Source organism: Lepus europaeus, chromosome 10 (assembly GCF_033115175.1).
Source record: "Lepus europaeus isolate LE1 chromosome 10, mLepTim1.pri, whole genome shotgun sequence".
In the NCBI taxonomy this organism is placed as follows: domain Eukaryota; kingdom Metazoa; phylum Chordata; class Mammalia; order Lagomorpha; family Leporidae; genus Lepus; species Lepus europaeus.
In genome coordinates this window covers 26,177,899-26,198,479 of record NC_084836.1, presented here as the reverse complement: position 1 = coordinate 26,198,479, position 20,581 = coordinate 26,177,899, and the positions used below count along the sequence as shown (strand labels likewise).

Genomic DNA, 20,581 nt, shown 5'->3' with positions numbered 1-20,581 from the left:
GCCTCCTTCCCGGCGACGACCTTGGGAGCCGAATGTGTCTAACCTTTGGTCGGTGACACATACGGAGAATGGTACTGGCATCCATTAGACTGGTTACGATGAGTCCACACACTACCAAAATAAACTGCTTTGTAAAAAAAAAAAAAAAAAAAAAAAGCAAAAGCAAGCACCATACAAACAAGAGAGACCCCCACTAAAAAGACTGTTCAAGTCAGCGAGGACTGCCCACCACGGTGCCTGGTCCTGGGCACCCTTGAGGTGGCCTTGCTTGTCTTCTGCGTTCCAGCTCAGGGCTCTGCTTTGCCTTCGTCATCAACACTAGGACATTCCAAGCTCTGACTAGCACAAGGTCTCTCTTTCTCGTTCTCTCTCTCTCTCTTGCTCTCTCTCTCTCTCTCTCACACACACACACACGCCACTGAAATGGGCTGACCAATGTGAAAATTTAAGAAATTTAATTCTTTATTTAACACCAAAGCTAACATCGAGTGTTTATTTAAAAAAATAATGGCACCTGCTTTGAATTCATTGATGATACCATCACAGGGTGACGATCTACAGAGAAATGGCAATTTTAGGCTGATGTGAGACTACGGACTACCCTACAAAATGGAAATTCTGCCACGGACCTCACAAGAAACATTCCCGGTTTCTAGGTTCAGAGCCGCTGACTATTGCCTAAGCATACAACACACAGAGCATGTTTTGTTGAAACATTTTTCATAGGACAAACAGAATAGACATGCTTTAAATAAATTAAAATGGCAAGACATACATCATTCCTAAAACAATCCAGGTGCATTACTTTCCAGCTTTAAATAAACACAGAATTGTATCGGCTTCAGAAAATGACAGGTTAGTTCTGCTTTATATCTAAGGGTTACCAAGCTCCTGTTTACTGTACTTTTTTTTTTTTTTTAAGCTTATCTCTAACAGGCCAGCCTCAGTGTTACAGACCCACTCCATCCTGAGTGTGTGACACTTCAGCAGACACGGAGCTCCAGACAAGTCCTGAACTTTAAGCAGTGTCACTTCTCCCTACCCCAGCCCACCCCTCCTGGTTATAAAAACATGCAAAATAGGCTGTTTAGTCACACATGGCCATATAAGAAACACATTTAACCTTTTTCCAAACCAATACAATCGTATCTGAATTGCAGACAAAAACGTCCCTATCCAACGCCAAACAATTTGGTATGTAAAATCCAACCCGAAAGGACAGAAGCAGTGACTTGTTGAACTCATAATTAAGCCTGATTCGCTGCAGAAACGGCAGGGCAACCCACATCCCCGGTTCTTTAGGAAGTCATGGAAAATAGGTATGATTAAAAAAAAAAAAAGCTATGCATGGATTTCAACAAAACTAGGCACCAAAATAAACTTATTTTTTCATTCCATTCTCTCACTGTTTTCTCAAGTACCCTTTATAGAGTGGAGCAGTATCACAAGAAAGTAAGAGCTACAGGTGGAGAAAGGCCGCTCTCCCGAGTGCTGACAGATCAGGGTAGCAGGATCCCGGCGGACGCGGGGGTCACGCCGGACGCTGGGACTCGCCCGGTGTTCCCGGTCCCCGGCAGAGATGGACGACTCTGAGCGGCTGTTTCATGGCGGGTTTGAGTTCTGGGGAGTGGAGGATTCTGTTCTGGCTTAATGCCACTCAGGATACGAGCTAAAATAACCAACTGTAAAACACAGAGCAAAGTCTTTTTTTTTTTTAAAGGGTTTTGTTTTGCCTTTGACAAACTACCACTGTCCTAGTGATAAAACCCAGTGCTAACCCAGGTCGGCAGCGCTCCCCGAGTGACCGGCCGGGTGCTCGGCTGTCCAGCGACGGGCTGTCTTCAACAGGCATGCACAATGCTTACCACCATCGAGAGGGGCAGGAGGATCTTAAATGTAAGACAAATGTAATGAAATTCCCAATTCCAGAATATGCTGTAGCTCTATTACCATTTTTAATTTATAAAATTTATCTCCTTATGCATTAAAGAGAACAGGCAGTAGGGGATTATTCAGAGAAAAATAAACTGCAGAGGGTACAAGCCTCCTTGCATTCTACCGTCTTATTAAAAAGCTTCATGAACTTTCCACACAACTGTAAAATATGCTGCGCAGAGGCCGTGCACCCCCAAGCGAAAACATTTCCGGATGAACAGGTGAGTTCCTGCAGAGGGGTTTCCATCATCAGTAGCATGAGTGAGAGCCGACGCTACCTCAGAAGCGGGCCGGGTTCCAGCAGGTGCCGCCAGCTCCGACCGCGGGGTGGCGTTCCCAGCTTCCCATCCTCACCTCTGCATCTCCCATTGGTCACAGGTCTGAGTGTGCATCACAGCAACCTGGCCAGGCCGTGTGATGGAATGGTGCATGGTGCCACGAGAATGAGGCCATTCTCGGTCCTCCCCGAGCCCTTCACCCTCAAGGGCTACAGATCTCACTCACTCACTCTCTCTCAACTAACAGCTGCGTCTACACCCACCCAAACCCTGGCTTGCCCGACGCAGCCCTCAGGAAGGTTCACAAATAGGAAGCAGCCCACCCAGGCCCTGCTTGCATTCAAGGGCTCTCAGCCCACCTGTGTCTGACGGCCCTGACTAAACAAAGGCAAGAGGAGGAGGGCCATGCTCCTCTCCTCTCCAGACCTAGAGCCCCATCTTCCTCGTGGATTTGACACCTCACAGTGAACACTCAGTCCACCTGGGAGAGTCTGACAGTGACAGGACGTGGCCCTGCTGACGAAGGTGGCCCTAGGAACTCCCTCTTCCCAGAATCCTTATTACCAAAGATTTCCTGCAAGGACATTGGTTGTTTTAAAAAGCTTGAGACTGGCACTAGTGGTGACGGCTGAACCACTGATAAATCGGACACCTTAAAAACAGAAGGCGTACCTTGTGAGCGTCTCACTCATCCCCCGCAGTGGACTTGTACTGAACGCCCAACCACTCGGTTCTCTCCCACCCTGCGCACCCTGTCACGTTTCTCCAAGAGATGTTCTAAAGAACAGCGGAGAGTGAAATATTGCACGGAATTTAAACTGGGGAAGTTTGATGGCTTCCAGGAGAAGACGCACGCGAATGCGCATCTTACACCCTCAGCAGCGGGAGGAGGAGCTGGAGAGCAGGCTTACAGGTCCTCCACCTGCACACAAAGAAACAGACTCCCAGGAGGCATCGCGGGGGCTGAAGGCAGAGACTGGCACCCCCAAGGCGGGCAGAGATGCTAGGTGCCACACTCCCCCGGCGTGGCAGTGTGGTCACCCTATGCCCTCGGGGCTGCCTTTCACGATGATCCCAGAAAACACAAGGTAACCTTGCCTCAAACACGGGATTCAGTGTCGTCTACTCTCGCTGGCCTTAGCATCCCCGAGAGGAGCTGCTCAACCTTCAGGGGGCGAGGTGCTCACACGTATTCGCCCTCCCCCGTCCAATCAGAGCATACGTCCCATTCCCCTTGTGCTTCTGCGGCACCTGCCTCCACGCTGGGGCTTCATACGCTCCCGCTCCCACGCCCACGCCCTTCCTCAGGGAAGAAAAGCCCAACACGAGCCTGGGTTTGTTCCCACTTCCTCGCTGGGAGGCTTGCAATCGCTCACAGCCCTGGCAATCAGGCGAATCAGAAAGAATCACTTCCTTGAGGTGGGGGTGATCGTACTTGAGATTTGCCGAAGCACAAACCTCCCGAGCGGTGCCCCAGGACCCCAGCTCGCTGCTCAGGCCACAGCAATGCTCTGCGAGCATCGTGCGCATGTCTGAAGGCCTTTGCAGCCAGGTAGGACGAGCTCGGCGGTGTGGCGCCCTGGGGAAGCCGCAGGTGCCAGTCCTGTTTGCTGTACTCGGTGGATAACAGGTGCAAGGGCCCGCACACGACTGGCTGCTGAGGACACAGCTGCTGGGGCCACAGCGGGACCCACAGACCTAGACACAGGGATTATTATGCCCCCGCAGGCCACAGCGTCACCACCACCACTACCTGTGCTCCTCCACCGCCCCCTATCCTGTCCTATCCTTGCTGCTTCAGGGCCCAGGGAAGACGCAACTATTACATTAGCAAGAGTGAAGCTGAATTTCGACAGGGATTTCAGATAGATAGACACACACACACACACACACTTTGTTCTGCATCACTAAGAATGCCTAGTGCTCACTGGACACAGCTGCACCGAGCCGGGCTGCTCAGGTGGACAGGGAACCTGGTCTGATTAAGGCAGTGGGCGAGGTGGAGGGCGTTCGGAGCCAGATTCACGGGAGCCAAGCACGGGGGAGCTGCGCCGGCGGCTGCAGCCCAGTTGAGAGCACTGGAGTTTTTACACCACACGCCACTTCTGGGCGTCTTCACCCAGCGCAACCGTCCGCGTTAAAATTTGGTAGAGTGCACAGAGTTCTCTTTAAAATAAAACCTTGCAAGAACTCGACGGCGGGGAAGCGGGCCCTCATCTCGGTATTATTATCCTTTCCAGGGCACACACAATGTGGTCCCAGTTTTTGCAAAATATGGCCAGCAGAGTCACAGCACAGAAGGTGCCAAGGATGTGGAAGCGGCTCTTCATCATGGGCGAGACAAACTTGGCCACGGTGGAGACGCACACCAGCACGACCGTCATGAAGGCCAGGAGCACGCTGATGCACTTCCCCAGCAGGACCCTGGCGTTCACGGCGTCCGTCTGCAGCGTCTGCTGCTCCTGCTGGTGCAGCTCCAGCTTCGAGATGCGCGTCTGGCACGACTCCAGGGCTTCCTGTGGGCGAGAGGGAGAGCGTGCATCAAACGCTGCTGGAATCGTGGGCCTCGGCGCTCCCAGCTCGGGGCGCCCGATGCAAACACCAGAACCCCAAGGTTCCTTCCAGAGGGGCGCGGGCACATGCGCATGCAGCCGTGACACGCCGGAAGCGAGAAGGCGGGCTTACTTTTTCTGACTCCACGTGCATTTGGAATACAGTGACGTGAAATACTGGCCATCAGGGACACGAGGGTGCTGTGGCGAGAGAGCTGGCATCTGCTATCTGCCCCAGCTAGTCCTTACTGCCATTGCTGAGTCTGTGTCTGGCGAGGGACGGGGCAGAATTGAATACAGGGGGGTGCTCGGTTCACCCTGGGACACTCCGGCCCTCATGCATCCCCAGCCCACAATGACCGCAGCACCGAGGGTCCTGAGTTTTCCTCCAGCCCCCCATCTATTCTCAGATGGACTCAGAGGCACTTGCCTCCTTGACACCCCCGACGCAGCGCATGCCATGTGCAGGTGCGGATCACACGGCTGGCGCACCTGCAGCCAGCCCCGTGTCCCCTCCAGGCCTCCTATTCTCAGGAACCAGCACTGGTTCATCACAGCTGCAGGCACCCCTCTGCCCTGCGCTCCTGCAATCCCACCCCCAGCCGGTCCATGCAACATCCAGCGCCTGCTTCCACCTTCCCTCTTTCCGCCCAGTCTCCATCATGGCCTAAGAGGCTGGCTTGCCCTGCCTGCCGCAGCCTGCGTCAATTCCTCCACAGCTCTTGTTCCCAACCCTAGGAACCCATTTCCACACAGCAGCCCGAGAGCTCTTTAAAGGAGCATCTGGGCTCTCACTCCTTTTCCTAAGACCTTTCAAACCCATCAACCCGGCCCCTGGAGCCTTGCTGATGGCACAGGCTTGGCCACTTTTGCTTTCTCAGTCCCCTGGTCAAATTGGCCTTTTCCAAGTTCTGAAAACAGCCTGTGTCCACCTCAGGGCCTTTGCACACACCGTGTACCCTGCCCTTTCTACCTGTGGATCTTCCAGGGCTCACTTTGATTGTCAGGGTCTGAGGGAAGCCTTCCCGGACCCCTCGGATCTGGCCATGTCTCCCTCCCATCTTCTTCCCAACCACGAGACACAGAAGCTGCACGAGGACAGGCTCTCGGCCCAGCTTGCTGTCACTGTCTTGTCCAGCCTCTCTCTCCAGCACAGAGCAGGTGCCCCACACTGGCGGGGGATGAAAGCCATCGGGTGCCAGTGATAGGATGTGACACTCGGCAGAGGAGAGCCCTTGGGCCTCTGGGGAGGAGATGGCTGAGCGGAGGGAGCACTGTGAGCCCCTGTGAGTTCACCAGCCTGCTGTCTAACTCATCTGCCACTGTGCATTTGCTCAAGTGAGACACCGTCGCGTCTCTGCAGGTTTTCAAGAAGCTTCATGACTCCAACTCTGATCCGCTTTGCTTCCGCTGAATGTACTCAGTGGGCCAAACAACGGGGCTCCCTGTTACTACAGTAACCTTCCTTCCAGCACACTTCCAAGCACAGGCCAGGACTGGCTCAGATCTGCACGCCCTCCACGGCGCTGGCTTTCCACAGCCATAGGCGCGCACCCAGAAGTCAGGCCTCCTTTACCGCTAGTCGGGCCCCAAATTTCCACCGTCTCAGGCACGGCACCCAGCAGGTGAAGGAACGATGTAAAATCTTTACATTTTAGGCCAAGTCATTAACATGTGATTGGGTGGGCGAATTACATATACAAGGGCACTGATCCTAGAACTGCAAATTTTTTCACAAAAAATAAAGAAAAAAAGGAGAATCAAGCAGTGAACTGCAGGGAATTTTAGTGAGAGCACCAGGAATGTTCAGCCTCGCAGTTTTTAGTACTTCCTTGGATCCAGTACTCAGCAGAGGATGAGGACAGAACAAGGGATTGCCTTGAAACACTTAACCGAGAGAGAGTTCAGGGTGAATAGTAATAATAATAATAATAATAAAAACTGCTAGACTGGCTATTTGGTGAGCAGGTTAAGGCTCCTGCATCCTACATTGGAATGAGTGGGCTGGAATCCCAGCTCCACCTCCCACTTCCTGCTAATGTGTGCCCTGGAAGGCAGCAGGCGATGGCTGAAATTCTGGGGTTCCTGCCACCCATGTGAAACCTGGTTCCAGTCTGGCCCAGCCCTGACCATTGCAGGCATTGAGGGAGGAAACCAGCAGGTGGAAGACCTTTGTCTGTCTCTGTCTTTCAGATGATATGATAATGAATAAATAAAAAGCAGCTCAACTGCTTGGACAACAGAGCCCCCGCATCCTGGCAGCAACTGCCCACCTCATCCGTACGGCTGAGCCTGGGCCACCATCCTGCCTGCAGCAGCAAAAGAAATGAAGGGGAACAAGGAAGCTGAGCAGACCCAGCTGCAGAGAAGCCCCCGAAGGAACACAGATTAGCCAATAAAGTAAAATAAAAGAGCAGCCAGCCTTGGTTTTTCGCTCTTTATTACGTGTCAGGCAAAAACTTAAGTGCTTTGTCTGCATTAACCACTTAAGCTTGCCAACCCTTTTCAAACAGGACTCCCTGATATTTCCATTTTGCAGATGACGCTGAGGCCCGCAGAGTTAACTCAGCCAAGGTCGCCTAGAAGAGGCATAAGCAGCTGGGTAAAACCCTGACCGAGACAACAGAGACCCTGGGTCATTACACCGAGGCTCTCTTTGCAACTCTGACCTCGAGACTGAACTCGAAAACGCCCCAAGTGAACTCTTCACCTTTAAGTTCCCTCTGTGAAGTCCTTCCCTTCGTCTGACCTCCCCACCCCTGTGATGGTGCTTAACAAAACGGAACAACAACAGGAATGGAACTGTGCCCCACAGAAGACGACCGGCCACTCAGATCGCACGCAGCGACTCCCCAGGCCTGCTCCTCCATACAGTGAGCCAGTGAACCGACTGCGCCCTGCGCAGGCTCCACTCAACACTCCCAGCAGGCTCCGTCTTCCCAGACCTGGGGCTGGTGAGGCCACGTGTCCTAACCGAGAGCACAGCCACCATCTCCCGGGCGTCTCCTGCACCTCACTCTCCGGGGGCCGCATTTCCCGTCAGCTCGGGTGCTCTGGTTGTCAGAACGTCGGGAACCAGCCCAGCACACGGCGGTCCAAACCCCAGCCCACACACTGTGTGAGAAGTCACGAAAAGCAGAGATAGGCACGGCCCAGATCTTCCAGCTGCTGGTTTACTTCTCACATGCCTGCTACAGGCAGGGCTGGGCCAGCCGGAGCCAGGAGTCGGACCTCAACCTGGGTCTCTCCCACGGGGAGCAGGGACTCAACCGCCTGAGCCATCCCTGCTGCCTCCCAGGACGCGCAGTGGCAGGACGCAGAGCTGGGACTGGAACCCAGGCGCTCTGAGAGCAGACGCAGGCAACCCCCAGCAGCATCTTAACCACTGCGCCAAGCACCCCCCACCTAGGAACTGCCATCTTTATATTTCACCTCCTCCCTCGTCCCGTGCACGGCCTGCGCAGAACTGAAGATGCTCAGTGTCTCCGACTGACATCCCCGAGAACGAAGCCCAGCACTCCCTGAAGAGCGCGTGTATTTTTTCCAAAGGTGACGAGAAGCCCAGGGTTGCATCCCAGCAGCTCCAGCTGCAGTCCCGGCCGGTGCCCGTGTCTGAACTGCTCCAGCAACCCCTCCCTCCCACCCGCTCGGCGCCTCCCCAGCCCTGCCTCCTGCAGGATGCTCAGCCACACTCTTCCCTCAAGGGCGGTTGCAAGACCCCGTACAGGCTGCTTAACCTCAGCGCCACCTCTAAGGAGGAGGAGATAGCAGGAACAAAGGAACAGCACTGTTGCGGAGTGAATGGGAAAACCAGAGACAAGTATTTGCCAGAGGCTGCCTCGCAGGATGCATTCCAGTGCCTACAACCCTCGCAAGGAGGGAAGCCCCTGTGTCACAGGGATGCACAGGGACCTGCTCTGGGCCTCGCGGCAGGTAACTGGCAGCCTGGTGACTGAGGCCCCCTGGTTGAGCCCTGGCTGACTCACTGCCCCACCAGCTCCCAGTGTGCTGAGCGCCAGGCAGCAACCCCATGTCTGTGGCTTGTGCAGTCTGTGCACAGACTTTGGCTCTCATTCATGCGGTGCGGAGCTGCCTGGCCGGTGAGCCGGTCCTCACCTTGGCAATGAGCTCCCTGAAGGCAAAATGGGTCGCATATAAAAAATGGTGGTGGTGATGTGCTTGGGGGTGGATGACAGACACTTGCTAAGTGATCGAGGCAGGAGGCGTAAGGGGCATAGTAATGAAGAATGTCACGTCTGTAATAAGACCTAGAAATTGTTTCGTCCCCATTCCCTAGGGCCTTTGGGACGCAGGGGAGGGCCCTCAGCTTGCTCAGTGAGCACAAGCCCGGCAAGCACCCGCGGGAGGCTCTGCGCACCTGGATGTCACGTGAACGCTCGTAGGCCTGGTAGGCCACCTTCTCCTCGATGCTGGCCAGCTCCTGCTTCAGGTTGGCCGTCTCGTGCTGGTGCAGGTCCGTCAGGTCGTGCAGCTGGTCCTCCAGGCGCTCGTACCTGACAACGACAGGGGCGGATTCTGAGCGTCAGTGGTGGTTCCTGGGTCTAATGGGCACCTTCCAGGCTGACGTCCTCTTTGTCCTATGCCTGGTCACTGATGAACCTGGGCTGCTTCTCATCCCCTGGGCAGACTGATTTCCCCAGAGTGAGTCTGACGCTTGGATAACCCTGCACTCCAGCTCTGGGTGGGGCTGGACCCTCTGGCCTCACTGCTGAGCAGCAGGCAAACCTGATCTGATTCTGGCGTCGGGCTGGCTCCATAAGCCATCTACGGTAACAACAGGACAGACCCCGTGACCAACCCCATTCGCCTGGGCCAGTCTGGAGCCGGCTGTGCAGGCTCCTGCTCAGGGCAGGCCCCCTGCACCTGCGGTGGCTCCTTGCTCCCCCACGGTATGCAGGGCTGCAGAGGCGGGCAGCCCATGAGGAGAGAAGCATGCATTTAGTACCAGCTGCTACTCTGCAGCCAGCTCCTCTCTTCCCCTGTGCACACCCCCTTGGAGCTTAAGGGCCAACAAGAAATGGAGCTTGAGACGAATTGCAGGCGGCTCATGATGGGGCATTTTCAAAGGCCTAAATCTAAAAAAACAGATGTTCAAAGATTCCCGCTCCCCCGCTGGCCCCTCGTCAGGGAAGAGGATTTGTCTGATATGTTGAGACATATCAGTGCAACGGGATGCACTGTTTCGGGGAGAGGCATTAGCCTGCAGTGGCTTTGACCAATGCCCGTTTTAGTTGCTTATATAGGTCACCTGATAGAATCATTTTTAAAAAGGAGGCATGAGAGCTTAATGTGATTTAGGGACTAGTCTCAGGCCAAATGTCAGTGCTATTATAGACAAAGGCGCTATCTCAAAGGTCTTAAACAGTAAAATAGTTAAGTGGCTATATCACGGGGGCCACAAACAGAACTACAGGACAAATAAAAATGATCGAAACTGTCCTACGTGCATGTAAGTGGGTATTTGTGGCTTGGGGTAAAATACAAAGTGCTACATCCTAAACTACTTGGATGAAATTGAAGTCAACACTCCCTGGAAAAGCTGCAACTCCAGCACAGTTCTGTTGTGACAAAGAGCCCGAGCATGCCCATGGAAAGATCAGAAACTTGGGAGACGGAAAAGCTACATCTCTACATTACAATTATTCGTCAATTATAAAGCAAAGTGCAAACTAGATTTAAAAGGTAAAGGTTAAAATACGTGATGGGCATTTCACTAATTCACACGCATTCTTAGAGTGTAATGTATTCTCTCTGTCCAACAAACGTCTGGGGGATCTTTTCATTGGGAAAAAAAGTCACCTTATATCTGAGCACATGCACTTTATGTTATAGGCACATAAAAGTTAGCCTACAAAAAAAACCTTTTTTAAAAAAAATTAGCTGATATAACTCAAGTATATGTCAATCTGAGGGCAGCTTTTGAAAGCTTCATTTAGGGTAAATTACAGTTCCTTAGAAAAATGCAGTATATAAAGATTTCAAGATTGACATGCCAAATAAAATCCACCTTGCTGGACCATGAATTAGCTTTTTACTTACTTATTAGGGAGGACCATCCAACACAGACCTGTGAATTAGCGTAATGGGGCTGTAACAGCAGCCTACTGAATCCAGATCTTAACAGGCAAGCTGGCCACAGCCTACGGTGACATTTTAACAGACCCACGTGTGTAACGTCTGCTGTCAGCTGGACGGCACAGCTAACAATCGTGCGGGGTGGCCAGAACTACGGATCCTCCCCCGGTGCCTCCTGAGCCCGACGCGCACCAGCCCGGCAGAGCACCGTGCACTACCTGTATCTCTCCTCTTGCAGGGTCTGGGAGATGAAGCCGTACTCCCGCTTGAACTGCACCTTCAGCGCCTCGATGTCCTCGGCCAGCTGCGCCTGCGTCTCCTTCACCTCCCGCAGCTCCTCCAGGATCATGGCGAGCTTCCCCTGGCTGTCCAGCCGGCTGGCGGCGGCCCCGGCCCCGGCCCCGAACGACTGGTTCCCGTTACTGTCGGCAGAGCCCGAGGTGCCGCTCGAGCACTCGTCGTCGCTGCCGTACTTGGGTTTGTTCACGATGGTGGCGCTGCCCCCGTAGGCCCTGGCGCTCGCGTCCGGCCGGAACTCCTCTAAGGAAGTTTTCAAGTGAGCGATGTTGTCGGCGCTGCCAAACTTGTTCCGGATCAAGTTGGCGAACTCCCGGGACTTGTTGAAGACGAACACGGGGGGAGTGAGGGACACGCCCGGCATGGCCGACTTACTGCTCTCCATGCCGTGGGGGGCCGTCCGGGACTTCACGTGGGCATCTTTCAGGGAGTGCTGGATGTCCCTCAGGCTGTCTTTGGAGGGGTCCTTGGCGCTCCGGGAGGCCCCGTTCTGCTCGAGCTCACGGAGCTTCCGGTGGTACTGCTCCAGCTTCTTCTGCAGCTGGGCGATGCAGTGCGCCGACTTCTGGTTCTTTTTCTCGAACACCTGCTTGATGCGGCCCGCCTGCTGCTTGTCTGCGCTGTTGACCAGCTTCAGATACTCCGCCACGTTCCCGTCCCGGGATGTCTGCTCGATCTTGATCTGCTCCGTCACCTTCAAGATCTTCTGTCTCAGGCTGTCTGCGCCGAGCTTGACCTTGTGGAAGTCCAGGACGCCATCCGGAAGGTCAAAGTTCAGGTTGGTGTCCGACCCCCCACGGCGGATGTTCAGGGGCAGGCTTAAGGTATTCATGTCATGACGTTCCACCTGCAAGAGACGGCAAAGACGCACTTTCAACCCGAGCTCGTGGAGGCAGGATCTCCGCACACCCACCCCACACCACAGGTGTCACAGGACAAGAGCCCACGGCCGTCCCTGTGGGCTGGAGGTGGACACGTACGCTGAGAAGGAGCTGTGAGGGGCAGAGCTCCCAGGCTGTCGGCTTTTCCGCCTGCCGAGGCAGTGTCTGCCGGCTGCCAGGGTGGAAAGCACGGAATGCAATGAGGTCACCAGTCACCTTGGCTTCCCAAGGGCCCAGGTAACTGGGACACCTGCCACGCGCCATTCAGAACTCACTCATTTGACAAAAAGGGGGTGAAACAAGGAAAAAGAAATAAAGTTCCAGCAAGAACATCTATCATGCAAGAAAATCCTTTTCTTAATGGAATCATTAAGCAGATGTGACAGGACAATATGGTGCGAGATTAATTTCAATAACCGAGCAATTACAACAACAGAATGAAGATACGGAAACAAATCACACCCCCCCCCCCCCCCCCGAGCACTTCATGGTGATGCAAAGAACAGAGGAACCATGCTTTGCTAAGACACGTGACACAGCCTTCCGCCTAGGGTAGCACTGAGTGTCGGGCAAGGGGGTGGCAAGCTCTCGCTCTCAAGGGAAAGGTCAGGGTCAGCGGGTGCGGTGGATTCCAGGGACTTTCCGCCCCCTCCAGCTATCTTGCTTGACCTCATCACCATGGCTGTAACAGATGTGTCAAACCTGTAAACATCCAGGAAGTGAAAGTAAAAGATCGGAGATCTGAACCCAGGTGACTCCGACTCTCCTCCACTTTCCACAGCAGGACAGTCTACTCACTCTGTCCTCAGAGGATGCACAGGGGGTCTTTGTGGCCTTGCAACACAATCTCCCAACAGTGATCACCAAGATCTAAACGGAGGCGTCTTTGTTTGGCAAGGTAACAACCCTCTGAGAATACAGTAAGGTCCAAACGGGGGGGCTTAACAGCAACCGAAGGGGAGATGAGACAATGTTCAGCACATTAGCCTTTCTTCCTCTTAGGGATTGGAAGGCTGGTAACAGAAAAAAAAAATCAGCAAAGACGTTACCAGGCCTCCCGGGTCTGGGGCACCCAGACTCAGGGACTCCGCTGCAGGGTAAATCCCCCCGCCCCGCAGCCTGGAGGGTCCCTGGACACAAGCCCACACCGCCGCTCAGGCTTCCTTCTCCGCTCACAAAGTCTGCTCACGGTTCTTGGCCCCCTCTTCCCGCACCGCACAACTTTGCTCAGAGCGAAAGGCACGGGTTGCTTTGTCTGGCAGAAGAGCACCGCACAGGGAGGGATGCAAGGAAAGGCATGCACATCACCGGAGACCAGAAAACAGATCAGTGAAGACGGAAGTGGACTTCCCCTGGTCCACACGGGTAAACGGCAGGGAAGCTATGCACGGGCGGCTTGTCAGGGAATCCGAAGGGGCACGGGTTTAAATCAGAGCAACAAGGCACGCACGGAGCCTAGAAAACCTTTCTTGTGGGTAATTAATGGTAAACGTAGAATCACCGAGGTGGGAAACCCGATTCTACTGGAGATACCAGATCTGGTCATGCTGCCCTGCCGCTCATTCGGCTCCCCACTCCTCCCTAAGGAAGCACACACTGGCCACCGTGAGCCCTAGCTTAGCCCAGTCCTTGGCTGGACCTAACACGCCGCTTGTCTTAAGTGAGCCATATACCCCAAAGTTCCCAGAAAATACACACATCTTCTATGGGTATTTCTTACCTCTATGATATTTTTTTAAAAGCTTTATTTATTTATTTATTTAAAAGGCAGAGAGAGGTAGAGACAGAGAGACAGGTCTTCCATCCACTGGTCCACTTCCCAGATGGCTACAATGGCTGGAGCTGTGCTGATACGAAGCCAGGAGCTTCTTCTGGGTCTCCCACATGGGTGCAGGGCCCAAGGACTTGGGCCATCTTCCACTGCTTTCCCAGGCCATGGCAGAGAGCTAGACTGGAAGAGGGGCAGCTTGGATAAGAACCAGCGCCCATATGGGATGCCGGTGCTTCAGGCCAGGGCTTTAACCCGCTGCGCCACAGCGCCAGCCCCAACATCTACGATATTTATAATGCCTGCCACCTACCCAATTCTGATTTCAGAATCCTACAACTTCTCTACAAGCCATTTTGCAGGCCTCTTTGTCCATGAAGCGTACTCATCTCGATGCCTCGCACACACTTGACTTCTCCATTTATCACTCATCTGGGCACTTTAACGAAATTTATTTTCATTTTCTTTGTAAGGTGGAGAAGGGGCCAGGGTTGTGGATCAGTAGGTTAGGCTGCTGCCTGCAATGCTGGTATCCCATAAGAGCACAGGTTCAAGCCCAGACCGCTCCACTTCTGACCCAGTTCCCTGCTAATGTTTCTGTGAAAACAGCAGATGGTCCAAGTGCTTGGACTCATCTATCCACGGTATGAGACCTTGATGGTGTTGCAGGTTCTTGGCTTCTGCTTGGCCCAGCCCTTGCTGTTGAGGCCATTTAGGGAATGAACCAGTGGATGGAAGGTCTCTTTCCCTCTGTCACTCTGCCTTTCAAATTGATAAATAAACCTTAAGAAAGAACGAACCAAAGAAAGGCAGAGAGACAGTGAGAGACAGAGCGTTCACTGGTTCACTCCACAAGTATGTGCAACATCTAGGGCTTGGCTAGGCCGAAGCCAGGAGCCCAGAACTCCATCTGGGTCTCATGTGGGCAGCAGGGGCCCAGCTCTTGGGCCATGACCTGACGCCTCCCAGGATGTGCATTAGCAGGAAGCTGGAACTGGAAGCAAAGCTGGGACTCAAGCCCGGGCACTGGCGTCTGAATCGCTGCACCCACCACCAGCTCCCCGGGGACACTTTAACTCCCCCGCCCCCAGCCTGCAGGCTCCTTCAGGGGAGAGGTGACCCCACCGTAGCAGCCAGCGCACTGGGAACCCCTCCCTTCTTCACAGGAGGCTGTCAATCAACGTTTGTTTGCTGCAGGTGACATCATGCTTGCTTCCAAGAAATCTACACTGAAGGCATTTGAGGTACAGTTAACCAGAACAAAAAAACCAACCTCAGAAGTTCTGCCTGTACAGCCCTGATAACTCCAGGTGGAGATGACTGTAATACTAATAAACTTGGCACCATTTCGGATTCAAGTATACGGAGATTTTTTTTTTCTGATGGCTAGTGTGCCACACAATGGGCAAATAAAGACTTTCAGACTTTAACTGAAGTGTAATTTACCTGTCAAAAATAACATTTACTTAAGCATAAAACTCAGTGAAATTGTACAGACCGAATACACTGTGTAGCCAGCACCCAGTTAAAGAAACAGATCAGACCCCTCCCAACCCGTGACCCCTTTAACCACAACCCCCCACTCCAGGTCCGCGGATCCTGATGCCCGCCAGCACTGGTTCGTGTCGCAGGTCCCAGACTTGGACACACGTTCCTCTTGTCACTCTCCCGACACTCTTTGTGGGTCTGTGAGGACTTAACGCTTGCCTTCCTGGAGCTTACGGATCAGATCAGGTCAATTAGCTTATTTACAAAACCTGCTGGGTACTCTCTACTGAGAAGCCCCCCCACCAACACCCTGCGACAGCCAGGGGTCCACACTTTACCTTGCCCGACTCCGCGGTTCTCCTGCCTCCAGTGCACGGCACGGGGATGGCCGCGCCAGCTTGCGGCAATGCTGACACACGGACGCGGACTGACTCCTGTCCTACTTGAAAGCTGTGACAATGCTTGGCACATCCTTGAGAGGCTGGGCGGGGGGGGGGGGGGGGGGGGAGGGGGAAGCATGGAAAGCCTTAACAATGCAGTCCTACTGCTCCTCAACAGACCTCAGTCCCAAGTGTGGGATGAGGGTCTCAGACTGGAGCTCCTGCCAGGCTGTACCTCCCGGCTTTTTATGGCCTGACCGTTCACAGTTAGTCAAGGGTCAGCTAGAAATAACGTTAGGGTGGGCATTTAGCTTGGCAATGAACATGTCTACATCCCACACTGAAACACCTGAGTTTGAGTCCCAGCTCTGGTTCCCGACTCCAGCTTCCTGCTAACGCACACCCTGGGAAGCAGTGGTGATGACTCAAATATTTGGGCACCTGCTACTCATGTGTGAGACCTGCACTGTGTTCCAGTTCCTGGCTTCAGCTTCAGCCCACCTCTGGCCATTGCAGGCATTTGGGGCGTGCATGTACCAGCAGCTGGGAGAGCTCCCTGAAATATATATTTCTAACACACACACACACATACACACACATATATTTGTTAGATGCCCATAAATTCCCTGAACACAAACTGAAATTATGTGCCTGAGTTAGGAAGAGAGCAGTCAGAGTCCCCCATCCTTCATTTAAACTGGACTTGGCACTGACCCTACACAGAGCAGCCTGGTTTAGGGGGAAGACATGAGGACAGCGGCTCATGGATCACCTGGAGCCAACCTGCACGTGACTAAGTCAATCAGGAGGCACGGACTCCACTTTGGGCGCGGACATTTGCTGGCTATGTGTTCTTGGGTCAACCAAGCCACTTCTGTACGCTTCATTCCCTAATCTATAGAACAGGAAGATGGAATCAGATCATTTAATTCCAAACAATTCCAGGAAATATAATCCAAGCTATTTAACTATGACACAGTACTGTGCAACAATAAGACCATAACAGTCTACATCACGGAGTCTACTCTGGATTCCTTAGGTTTTTATTATTTTTTTATTTAAATCTTTTTTTTTTTTTGACAGGCAGAGCGGACAGTGAGAGAGAGACAGAGAGAAAGGTCTTCCTTTTGCTGTTGGTTCACCCCCAAATGGCCACTGTGGCCGGCACATCACACTGATCAGAAGCCAGGAGCCAGGTGCATCTCCTGGTCTCCCTTGCGGGTGCAGGGCCCAAGCACTTGGGCCATCCTCCACTGCACTCCCCGGCCACAGCAGAGCTGGACTGGAAGAGGAGCAACTGGGACAGAATCCAGTGCCCTGACTGGGACTAGAACCCGGTGTGCCGCCACCGCAGGTAGAGGATTAGCCTAGTGAGCCGCAGCGCCGGCCTATTTTTTTTATTTATTTAAATATTATGTGAGACAGAAAAGACATGGCGAGAGATCTTCCACCAGCTGCTGGTTCACTTCCCAAATGCCTACAACAGCTGGAACAGGACCAGGCCAAAGCCAGGAGCCCAGAACTCCATCTGGACCTCCCACATGGGTGGGAGGGACCCAAGTACTTGAGTCATCATCTGTTGCTTCCCCAGATGCTCATTAGCAGGAAGCTGGGTTGGAAGCAGAGCAGCCAGAATTCGAAGTAGGGCCTCTGATATGGGACGCGGTGACTTCACTGCCACCCTGAACACCCACACTCTGGTTCCCTTCCACGACACAGCCTTTGTGCACCTCAATTTCCTCTTCTGAACATGAAGATAATGATTCTTCCAAGATTCGTTGTGAGGAATAAAAGAGATAATGCGTTTAAAGGACCTACAGACCTCCTGGTACATGGAGTGCGGGGGGGGGGGGGGGGGGGAGGGGGAGGCTTTTGTCAATTGTGTGGTATTGTTACCTGCATGTAAACTCTGGAGGAAAAACAAGCTCCAAAGTGGTAACAATGGTTATTTTTGTACTGCAGGGTTACACGGGTTCATTCTTTTTATTATGTTTTTGTGTTTTCCGATTTTTTAAAAAAGGAAGTGTATTAAGTGTTTTGGCAGAAAAGATGCTGTTTACGAACACGACGGCCAGTCCCCTGCAGTTCGCCCAGGACTTGTTATCACCCAGATGAAAGGTGGCACCAGCATCCCAGCAAATTGCCTTCCCTAACTGTGCTTTCCTTCCCACAACACAGACCCGTACGCCGTCTCCTCAGAGCTCTGGAACAAAGGCTGAGGAAAAGCCCAAGGCCTGGACAGACGTCAGACAGTGGCCTTGAGTCATCTCTGCACAAGCCAACCCTCCTGTGCTGGTTCATCTCACGCAGGCCCCACCCAGCACTGCTCCGGGACCCAGAGCTTCAGGCTTTGAGCACATCTCCCATCATGCTTTGCATTGGCCCCTTGTCATTTCCATGGTGATGAACAGAAACAGAAGGTTACCCACTGCAGAGGCCCGTCCCCCAAATTCCCAGATCACAGAACCTGAGGGAAGAACAGGGGCTCCCAGGAGTCCCTGCTCTGGTGTGGACAGGCCTTGAGCTCAGTCCCTGGTGTACAGATGTTGAGGAGGTAGAACTCCAAGAGGCGGGGTCTAGGGGAAGGTAACTGGGTGCAGTGCCCCACCCCAGGAATGCATCCACACTGGTCTCATGGGAGTGAGCGGGTCTCCTGGAGCAGGTTGTTATAAAGCAAGGCCAGCCCTGCACCTGCCCCTCCTCAGCCACACTGTGACAGCCAAGGGGAGGCCCAGACTTCCCACCCACCATAACCATGCGCCAGGCAAACCCCTTTACTCTGTAAGCCACCCAGCCTCAGGCAGTTTGTTACAGTGACAGAAGATGGGCTAAGACACCCTTGACAAATACAGACTGAGGCTCTGGGGGCACAGAGTGGCTGGAACGCCGGGGCAAGGGCAGAGCCACAGCAATGCCTGCCGGGGCCCACGCTGGGGATGATGAAGCTGGGCTCGGACACGGAGGGCAGGGTCAAGCGGTCATTTGCGAGGCAACAGGTATTTCAGAACACCTGCAGGCACACACTCACACCTGGGCCCACAGGAGCTCAGGAAGGAACAGCTTCAAGTCTGCGGCCCAGGTAACCGTGTCACCGTCACTGTTTACTATAACTTGCTTTCGCTCAACTCTGCTTAAGAGTGCCTGCCAGTCTGTGCTAGGCTTTGCCATGGTAACCATGTCAAAATCTTAGGGGCTCTTTGAAAAAGGTGTATTCCTTGCTTGCATTAACAAGTCGTCTTCGAGTCGGCTATGGGCCGTGCTGGGGCTTGCCCAGCTGTAATGCTCCTGTGGACTTCTCCCAGAGCAGGTCCCAGGACAGACACACCTGCGACTCCCGCCACTCCCCAACTCCCAAGGGACAGGCAAGTACAATCCTCCCACACAGCCAGGCGGGGAAAATGTTATGAGAGCCACACGAACAGTATCTCATTTAATGTTTACTATCCTCCCAGGCAGGTTCCATCATTACCATTTTGCAAGTTAGCAAACTGGGCACAGGGAGGTGAAATAAATTGCTGGGGGGAGGGGCACAGAGCTCATAAATGGCAGGGCTTGTGTTACTGGTGTCTCCAGGGTCCACCTCCCTAAAAAAACTCAGTACTTTTTTTTTTCCACAAGTCAGACATTGTCATGTTTTTCACACCAACCTTCTTTTATGAGAACACTGAAGACTGAAAGAAATTCCTGGAAAATGGAATTAAAAATAAAGCTTATTGTGGTGCAAAAACATGTTGAAATCAATGCATACATGGGGTCACCAAAAAGTTTTACGGAAAATGAGCATTATGGAAATACTGTGCATGGATTTCACAATGTTTTTTGCACCAAAAAACTTATCTTTTACTTGTATGTTCCATGAAATTTTCATTTTTAAATTTTTTAAAAAGATGTTTACGTATTTATTTGAGAGGTACAGTTACAGAAAGTGGGAGGGAGAGACATAGAGAAAGGTCTTCCATCCGCTGGTTTGCTCCCTAAATGGCTGCAATGGTCGGAGCTAGCTGATCCAAAGCTAGGAGCCAGGAGCTTCTTCCAGGTCTCCCACGTGGGTGCAGAGGCCCAAGGGCTTGGGCCATCTTCCACTGCTTTCCCAGGCCATAGCAGAGAGCTGGATCAGAAGAGGAATAGCCAGGACTAGAACTGGCGCCCATATGGGATGCTGGTGCCGCAGGCAGAGGATTAACCTACTGCACCAAGGTGCCAAGCCCATTTTAAAATTTATTTATTTGAAATGAGAGAGAGCAAGAAAAAGAGAGATCAACCTTCCATCTGCTGGTCTCTTCCCCAAATACCCACAAAAGCTTGAGGTGGGCCAGGCTGAAGCCAGGAGCTGGGAACTCCATCCAGGTATCCTATGTGGGCTGGTCCAAGCAGCTGAGATATCACTTGCCTCCCAGGGGTACACGTTAGCAGGAAGCTGGGTAGGACGCACACCCCGGAACTCTGGGATCCATGTGTCCCAGCAGTGTCTTGATCACTGTGCCAAATCCCTTTCCACACCAGTTTTGAAGTACCCTCATAGGCTTTTTGAGGTCCAGTTAAGCCAGGGCTCAACACAGGTTTATGAAGCAGCACGAGTGGCCATGTGAGAAGCATTTCTGCAGTGTCATGGCATGGCCATGCAGACGTGATGGGCGCTGTGGGTCTCGCTCAGACTACCCTGCCTGTAGCTTCTCCTTCAACCTGAACTTCGAGGCACTGCTCCTGTAACTCACCATCATCCCTGGCCCTGGGGTTGCTTCCTGGAGCCCCTGGACTCTCAGGTTTCAACAGCCTGTGAAATCCATCCTTGCTGAGCCCTGTGCTAAAACATAAACAGTGATTTGGGCCCATTTTATGAGAATCAAAAGCGTGTGGCTTTTCTGGGAACAAGGCCCAAGCATTTACAATCATTAAGAAGAGAGAG

The 20,581-nt window shown here is 53.0% G+C and overlaps 1 protein-coding gene across 1 annotated transcript in view; it reads right to left on the bottom strand.

The window, feature by feature from the left end:
- Positions 1 to 440: 440 nt before the first annotated feature.
- The window catches only part of TMCC3 (transmembrane and coiled-coil domain family 3), a 76,108-nt gene continuing 55,967 nt past the window's right edge, over positions 441 to 20,581 (bottom strand). Inside the window, exons 2-4 of the mRNA XM_062203117.1 lie at positions 11,080 to 12,005; positions 9,144 to 9,279; positions 441 to 4,729 (exon numbers count right to left, since the gene is read on the bottom strand). Coding sequence (XP_062059101.1) covers positions 4,427 to 4,729; positions 9,144 to 9,279; positions 11,080 to 12,005 — 1,365 coding nt within the window. The 3' untranslated portion in view covers positions 441 to 4,426. The remainder of the gene's footprint in view (positions 4,730 to 9,143; positions 9,280 to 11,079; positions 12,006 to 20,581) is intronic.